At 44.7% G+C, this 8,900-nt stretch overlaps 1 protein-coding gene across 1 annotated transcript; it reads right to left on the reverse strand.

Annotated features, from left to right (window-relative positions):
- Nucleotides 1-751: 751 nt before the first annotated feature.
- On the reverse strand, nt 752-8,489 carry LOC128124156 (zinc finger and SCAN domain-containing protein 5C-like). Its single transcript, XM_052760351.1, is given in 4 exon segments — nt 752-916; nt 7,053-7,093; nt 7,280-7,433; nt 8,130-8,489. Coding segments are annotated over 4 exon segments (720 nt in total).
- Nucleotides 8,490-8,900: the final 411 nt, after the last annotated feature.

Genomic DNA, 8,900 nt, shown 5'->3' on the forward strand with positions numbered 1-8,900 from the left:
GTCTTGAGTCCCTGTGGATGTGGAGATGGATATTGAGGTTGCCCATGTGGCTGAAGCATTTCCCATAGTGCTTACACTCATATGGCCGGCAAGATGATCAACAGGCTCTACAGGTCGTAGGGTAGCAAGCCCTAGCTGCCCATCTTCTGTCCTGTCCATACAGGAGGGCCCCCCTTGACAAGTGGGAACCTTGCCTCAATTGGAACTAGAGAGTCTCTGAAGATCTGCGTGTGCAGCTAAATCTCTTCTTTCCAGAACATGGGTGGACCGTGTGACAGCATCTATATTTGTATATATATAGATGCCTGGGGCATCTTCACATCCTTTCCTCTGACAGAATCTGATGGAAGGATGTCCACATACAACATTTAAAACATGAGAGTCCCTCTCAAAAATGGATTGCATTTATTTACTTGATTATGGAAGGAGGTGGGACCCTAAGAATGTGGAGGACAACTTTTGGGTTGGTTCTCTCTGTCACCAGGAGGGTCCTGAGATGGATCACAGGCAGTCAGCTGGAGGGCCAGTGCCTTTCCCCACTTAGACACTCAACACTTATTAAAGATCAACCCAATCATACCAGACTCATTAGATCTAGACTCTGGTGTTGGCTGGGGACATCCCATCAACATCCTAAGCATGAGAGCTCAGCCTGTAGAATGCTCTGGAAGGCTAGTGACAGAGGGGGTGGGAGTGGGTGGTCAGCCTCCTCCCACAGGGAAGGGAGTGCTGGGCAAGGGGATGTGAGTCCTCAGAAAGTTTCCACCTTGAACTCACCAGGACCCTTTGTTGCTGAGGGTCCTGAGGTATCAATAGGGAGGTCCCAGCTCTTCAGGGAGTCACTCCCTGGACTCTGCTCAGGTCTCAGGTCATCCTGTTCTCTGATCTTGGGAGCCATATCCAACAAAACTTCTTTCTTTATAGGCGACAGTGAAGAATTATTGGTGTGTGTTTGTTCAGTGGAGAGGTGGAGCATAGAAACTTGTCTCTGCTTGATCTGGGCCACTCAATTTTCTCCACAGTTGTTCCTAATTCTATGACCCACTCCACTACCCTACACAAACCAATATTCTCCTCTTATTTGTATTCTCATTGACATGGAGCCGGCATACCTCTACAGGTCATATTGGTTGCTATTTAATTCTCTATGCACGATCTTTCCTGCTCTCGACGCTACATGCAAAATGACTCTCAATTGGGCACTATAGCTGACCCATGTTCCTGGGAGCTCACAGGCTCTAGACTGTTAGCTAAGAAGCCTGCATGGGACTGACCTAGACCCTCTGCATGTGGGTTACAGTTGTGTAGCTTGGTCTGTTTATGGTACCTCTGGCAGTGGGACCAGATTCTGCCCTGGTGCATGAACCGGCATTTTGGAACCTATTCTCTATGTTGAGATGCTTTGCTCAGCTTTGATGCAGGAGGAAGAGCATGGTCCTGCCTCAACTTGATATGCTATGCTTTGTTAACTCCCAGGGGAGCACTTACCCTTTTTTTAAGAGTGGCTGAGGTGGGGTGGAAAGGAGATGGAAAGAGGGAACTGGAGAAGGAGGAAGGGGAAACTGTGGTAGGTATGTAAAATAAAATTTAAAAATTAGTAAAAAAAAAAACCGATTTGGGGCTAGTGAGGCTAGAAGAGGGATAGCTCAGAGGTTAAGAACATCGGCTGATTTGTAGAGGACCTGGCTTGGATCCTCAGCACCCACAAGGAGGCTCTCAACCATCTGTAACCTGTATTCAGGTGATGGTGTGGGGTCTGATGCCTTTTCACTTCTGCAGGCACCAGACACACATGTGGGGTCACATACACACACAAGAAAAGTACCTCTACCTATAAAATTAGGATAACTTTAAAAAAATTGGAAGTTGAATGATTACTTCTGATGGGCAGAGGGTCTCCTCAGCTCCATACTGTGACTTTGAAGTGACAGCGACTGCACACTGTGAAAACTCAGAGCAGCCAGGTGCGGCTTTGCACAACTTGGATCCCAGCACTCAGAAATCTGAGTCCAAGGCCAGCCTGGTATGTTCCAGGACAGCCAGAACTATGTGGAGAGACTGTCTCTTAAATGGAAAAATATAGCTATGTATTTCTAGTCATGCGATCCATGTAGGTTAACAGGGCTGAAACACCTCTAGAGGATGTGGTCCCACTCCATTAATTTCAGCATTTGGAAGGTAAAGGCAGGATTATCACAAGTTCAAGACCAACCTCCCCCACGTGGCTAATTGAAGACCAGCCTGAGTTACTGGGCACTCTGCTTGGAACAAAACAAAACCTCAAGCATCACCCCCAGGAGTCAAACTGCCCTAGGCGGAGACCAGTCCTTCAAACTTTAGAGGGCCTGGGAATCAAACTCACATCATCAGGCTGGGCATTAACCACTGAGCCATTTCTTCAGCACATTCTCCACTCTGAAGTTATTATTGATGTGTCTATGCTTTGTTGCCCAAGGAAACAAGATGTCTTAGATCCCCTAGAGCTGGAGTTAAAGGCAACTGTGAGCTGCCTGGAGAGGGTGCTGGGACTCAAACACTGGTCCTCAGAGGAGCAGCAAGTGTTCCTAAGAGCTGAGCCATCTCTCTAGTCCTCTCCACACTCTTCACAATGAATGTTAGTGGGAGAGATATGGGATGGTGAGCCTTTTTTCTCCAGCATCCCAGCATGTGATGCATCAATGGCCAAAGGGTCTGAACCCAACCCTTGATAAATCTCCTATCTCTTCTCAGAGATAGTGTTACACGCTTACCTGAAGGCAGACAGCTCAGTCCCTGGCAGGTTCTATGGCTCTGGCTAGCCTGGTCACTGCTGAAAATCTCCTCTGACAACACTACCACAAAATCATCCCAGACATCTGCCTTGGCTTTGGCCATTTCAAAACCAGAACCCCATAGGAGGAATGTCTGTCCATGGGAAATTATAGACTGTGGGGATAAGGGAACAGGTGGTATAGCTAGAGTTTTCTTGGTCCTGTCTGGCCCTCGGTCATGACAATTTTCTCTCACCGCCAGTCCCACAGCTGCTCAGACTCAACCAAGTAAAAACACAGAGACTTATATTACTTATAAACTGTATGGCTGTGGCAGGCTTCTTGCTAACTGTTCTTATGTCTTATATCAACCCATTTCCATTAATCTATAAGTTGCCACGTGGCTCATGGCTTACCAGTATCTTAACATCTTCTCATGGCGGCATCTGGCAGCGTCTCTCTGCCTCAGCCTTCCTGTTTCTAGAATTCTCTTCTCTGCTTTTCCTGCCTATAATTCCTGCTTGGCTACTGGCCAATCAGCATTTTATTTATACAGAGCAATATCCACAGCACATCCCCTTTTCTTTTTTTCAAAAAGAAGGTTTTTAACATTCACATTGTAAAATAGCATATAACCAAACAATTATAATGCAAGAGTTACAGTTACAATATTAAAGAAGATATCCTATCTATCCTTATTTGTGTGTCTAAGGTTTCATATCTAACTTATCTGTTATCATAACTAAGGAAATTATAACTATCTAGTCTTCAACTACATCAAAGACCTCAGAAGGATATAAAACTACCTGAGAAATGGGAGAAGGATACAAGCAACTTTCAGGAGTCTTGTGAGAGTAGACAGAGACAGCTGGCAGGCAGCCTGGACAGTCACCTAATGTCCCTTTGTAAAGTTGGGGCATCTGTCTTTAGCCCACAGCCCTAGAGTTTCTCAGTCACTTCTCTCTGTGTCTTGTAGAATGTCTGGAAGTTTCCTCTGTGAAGCAGGAACCTGAAGGGTCACTTTTCCAAGCAAATTTCAGTGATCACATGGGTCCAGCATGTCCAATCGATACATTTTTTAAAGCTGTCCACGCAAGATCAATTTCTTTTTTTTTTTTTTTTTGGTTTTCTCAAGACAGAGTTTCTATGTGTAGCTTTGCACCTTTCCTGGATCTCACTGTGTAGACCAGGCTGGCCTCAAACTCACAAAGATCTGCCTGGCTCTGCATCCCGAGTGCTGAGATTAAAGGAAAGCACCACCAGTTTCTTGCCAAATGGCTATTTTTGCCAAGGTGAAGATAAACTCTATATAGAGTGTCTTCGATGCCCATCCTCCTCTCTGAAGTAAATCTGGTGCTGCCAGGAGCAGACATGTCACACTATCCAGAAAGTCTAAAATTTTAAAACATTTTAAATGCCATATTCTGTAGGTCTTTGAAGAGTTTGAAGATTTCCTATCCATCTGAAATATATCTATGTAAAGCTAGAAGACTTAGCTAACATGGCTACAAGTATGATTATCATAGATGACTAACTAAATATTAATCTCTTTCTTTATTATCCATTACAATTTTAAATGAGCTGTACACACATAATACCTTAAAAAGAGTAGAAATATACACAGTATAACAAAATTAACTTTAAATTTTTATCGATAAACTAAAATCTATACCAATGTAAAACATTTCAAACAAGTTGTTGCTCTTTAAAAGTAGGATCATTAATCTACCCTTCCATCCTTTCATATCTATATCATATCCCCTTTTTTGTTTAGAAAAGGATTGCATTTATAATCAACCTGATTTAAATAAAAATATTGGTTTTTCTCTGTCCCACACCAGAGGGCTCTTCTGATATGGGACAAAAGAATTTCTCAATCTTTTTATTTAAGAGTATGTTTGGTTATAGAGAAGGAGTGAACCAATTCCATCTCCAAAGCCAGTTTGGTGTATTTGAGAATTGGGGCGTAGCTTCTCTTACTACTTCCTGCTGGAGGGGGGTGCTGTATTTTATGGGGACACAAAGAAAATTTTAGGATTATGGAGTAGTCCGTGAGGGTGTATTGTCTGAGCCAGTTGTCTTAAAGCCATTCTGGATGTTGAATTATCTGGGCCATGGTGTCTTCTGTGACCTTTCAGGGGGTCTTGGCTGGTCAAACCTGATGTATCTTAATCTGGAACAATTCCATAGCCTCTGGCTTTCTGTGGAAACAAAAGCAGAGCCTTCTTTCCAAAGCAACATATCCCTATAACCAAATATTGAAGTCATGGTACCATATATATATATATATATATATACTGGCTTAACTCAACAGCTTTTACAAACAAATGTCTTTCTGCAGTAAAGAATATCAAAGACAACACAATCAAGATTCTCTGTGTAATATCTATCTTTACATGGCTTATTTTTTTATATAACTTTACTGTCTCTTTAAAGACTTTTTTAAAAAAACTTTGTATTTCTTTATAGAGCTATAGATATCACATTTTTTGTCTCTTTCAAGCCTACGTATATATTACACACATTGTAAACTATTCCATCTGAATCTGTCTTATTGTGAACCTATTGCTTTAAATGCAACCTTCTAAGACTGAAATGGCAATGTGGCTGCTGGCTCCGCCCACTTCATCTTCCCAACATGGCGGTGGTTCATTTACGGCCACCTCTGGGAGCCATCAACTCTTAGAAACAGTGGTTCTATGCTTCCATCAAAGCAGTGTGCAGCCCAGAAACCTCTTTTTTTTTTTTTTTTTTTTTTTGTACTAGCAAGACTAAATCCACCATGCAGCATAATGTGTTGTTGCTTGGAGACACCTCATTCCTGCCATACTGCAATTCAAACACACACGCCAGAAACCTGCCATGGTAGCTCAAACCCGCACCCTGCTGCTAACTTTAGAGAGAAAACTAGGAAGCTGTTTTTAGCTCCGTTTTAGAATCTTTCTTTCTCAGGTTTTAGGTGGAAACTCTTGCCAACCTGTTGGGCACCATTTGTAGCTAGAGTTTTCTTGGTCCTGCCTGGCCCTGGGTGAGGACAAATCTCTCTCACCCGACAGTCACACAGCTGCTCAGACTCAACCAAGTGAAAACACAGAGACTTATATTACTTATAAACTGTATGGCTGTGGCAGGCTTCTTACTAACTGTTCTTATATCTTAAATCCACCCATTTCTATTAATCTATGAGTTGCCACGTGGCTCGTGACTTACCAGTATCTTAACATCTTCTCATGGCGGCATCTGGCAGCGTCTCTCTGCCTAAGCCTTCCTGTTCCCAGAATTCTCTTCTCAGCTTCTCCCACCTATACTTTCTGCCTGGCTACGGGCCAATCAGCATTTTATTTATACAGAGTGATTTCCACAGCAAGGTGAGACTCCAGGTAAGACACTAGAGGTAGCTGTCAAAACTCCCCATCTCCAACCTGACATCCTATTAGATAATGACAAAGCATAGCATATTAAGTTGCAGGAAGACTGGGCACCTCCCCATGTATTACCTTTAGACAAAGGGACCCAGTATGAGGAACAGGGGCCCAAACACTGGGAAAGGAGTCAGAGACAGCCCCTGCTCCTACTGCTAGCTGTCCACCTAGAACACCAAACTACACTAATATCACACAAATGCAGAGAGCCTAGGTCAGTCCCATGCAGCCTGAAGCCAAAAGGACTGAGAAAACACATGTCAATGTAGTGATGTCTAATGACATCCTGCTGTACTCATAGATTAATGCCAGTTCCAAATGTCATCAGAGAGGTTTTCTCCATACTCATTGTTAAGCTTTAAAGCAGACAGGTGCCCCGCCTGCAGGGCTTCAACGGGTTCTCGACCACCCTAAGGAGGGAATAATAGAGACAGGAGATACAAGGAAACACACCAAGTCTAGATTCTGATCAAGGTGCAACTTTATTTTTCTCCTAGAGGGTTTATATAGTTTCTGCAGGGTGGGGGGAGCAAGAAGCTGTCATCTGCATAAGGTGGGGCAAGCTATCAGGATGTTTGTATAGGATGTTTACAGGGTGAAAGGGTCAAGGGCTCTGCCTCAATGTCCTGTTGCTAGGCAACCTGACTGTAAGATGATCTAGTTCCCTGTCTTATGGGGGTCTGTACTTTTCCACTAACTAGAGATTCTATCCTTGTCCCTGACAGACAGGTAGGTGGGTCTTCATTCTGCAGACCATGTCAAAGCATGGGATGTCCATCTGTTGCTAGTATGTTCAACCCAAACCCTTACCAGATCGCTCAAAACTCCCATCTTCTAGTTGCTTCTCCCAACTCACCCAGAAATAATGTCACAGGCTCACCTGGCTGCTGGATGGCTCTTCAGTCTCTGCCGGGTTCTGGCCTAGCCTCTGTTATTTTTGTTGTTGTTGTGTGTTTGTTTATTTTGTTTTTTAAGAAAGGGTTTCTCTGGGAAGAGTCCTGGCTGTCCTTGAACTCACTCTGTAGACAAGGCTGGCCGCGAACTCACAGAGATGCACCTACCTCTGCCTACTGGGTGCTAGAATTAAAGGGATGGGCCACCACAGACTGGATGGCCTGGCTTCTGTTGAGAGGCTCCTCTCTCTCTCATTTCAGGGGTGCTCCTGGGACAATTCCACATCATCCCATTCATCCTCTGTGGCTTCAGCCTTAAGACTTGAATCCTGAAGGAGATATAGTTGTCCGTGGGAGTGGATTATGGACTGTGGGGGAAAGGGAACAGGATGAGACCCTGGCTAAGACCCTGGATGTACCTCCCACAGCACTGCTCTGGGCTGATTCAGCAGCCCAGCTTGACTTATTTGCAAATCTGTCTTCCTGGACATAGATTGGCCCACAAGGTCATACTCAGGTACAGTGAACTGAGGACCAGTCTGGGAACTTTAGACTCTGTCACAAAAAACAAGGAGTGAGGTGGGGGCTGGAAAGATGGTTCAGAGATTAAGAGCATTGACTGCTCTTCCAGAGGGCTCAGGTTCAATCCCCAGTATCCACAAGGTGGTGGCTCAGAACTGTCTGAAACTCCATCTCTAGGGAATCAGATGCCCTCTTCTGGCCTGCAAGAGCACCAGACACAGATTCAAGAAAAAAAAAGACAAAAGGAAACAAAAATATAAAACCAAAATAACAAGGCATTCTGACTCAAGGTGAGCCTGTTAACTTACACTGTTTCTGATCCGCACAATTCCTTTGCTTCTAAGCAAAGTGTCTGGGCCACATTCACAAAGACAAAACAAGCCCATAAAGGTCCCCAGACATTGCCATTTATCACTTGGGAAGCAAAATTCTCCTCTTAAGAGCCACTGACTAAGGGCAGGACCGAGAGTGGGTTCTGCTTCCCGATCCCCACAGCAACAAGGCTGTCCTTTCCCTCAGCCCACAGCTGAGGCCCTGCTTACCCAATGCTGTGGTTTCCCGCCATCCCTCAGCATCTTCTCTAACTCTGTGCAGCTCTTCACTCCACTCTCCTTCACTAAGGCCTGCAGTTCTGGAGGCATGGAGATCAGGAACTGCTCCAACACCAGCTGATCCAGGATCTCCTCCTTGCTATTCAGGTCTGGTCTCAGCCACTGGTAGCATAGCTCAGAGATCCTCTTCAGATCCTGGATGGGGTCTGACTGCTCTGAGGGGCTGAAAGCTCTGAACTTCAAGTGCCAAACCTCAGGGCTGTAGTCTTCTTTTTCTGAATTCCTGTCCTGGGATGTAGGTGATGGTGTCTGCCCTGATGGGAGGCTGTCTGGTGGCAGGTTGGTAGCCATGTCTGCTGGGAATATTCCCTTGGTCTCTGTCAAGTTGGAATTCTATAAAATGACTCCTGTCTCAACAGACCTACTCCTTTATCCACAGGGATGGGCTTGGTGTTTGTTCCGAAGCCTGGGACGCAATAAAGGGCCAGATCAGTTTAACTCTGCTGCCTCCCTAAATGTCAAAATTCCTTATAATATACCCTCTCTATAAACACACTGGGACTGTTTAGTAGAGCAGAAATTAATCCATTCTATGGATCTGTAAGATGGCTCATATATTGGTGTCTCCAGCCAAGCCCAATGACCCCAGCTAAATCCCCTGAGCCTACACAGTGGAAGGAGAGTACCAGCTCTGAGAAGCTGTCATCTGGTCTCCTTGTGTGAGACCTGGCACCAACCCATTCCCAAGACAGTTGAAAAAAA

Source organism: Peromyscus californicus, unplaced genomic scaffold (assembly GCF_007827085.1).
Source record: "Peromyscus californicus insignis strain IS unplaced genomic scaffold, ASM782708v3 Scaffold_4__1_contigs__length_199733344, whole genome shotgun sequence".
Lineage (NCBI taxonomy): Eukaryota > Metazoa > Chordata > Mammalia > Rodentia > Cricetidae > Peromyscus > Peromyscus californicus.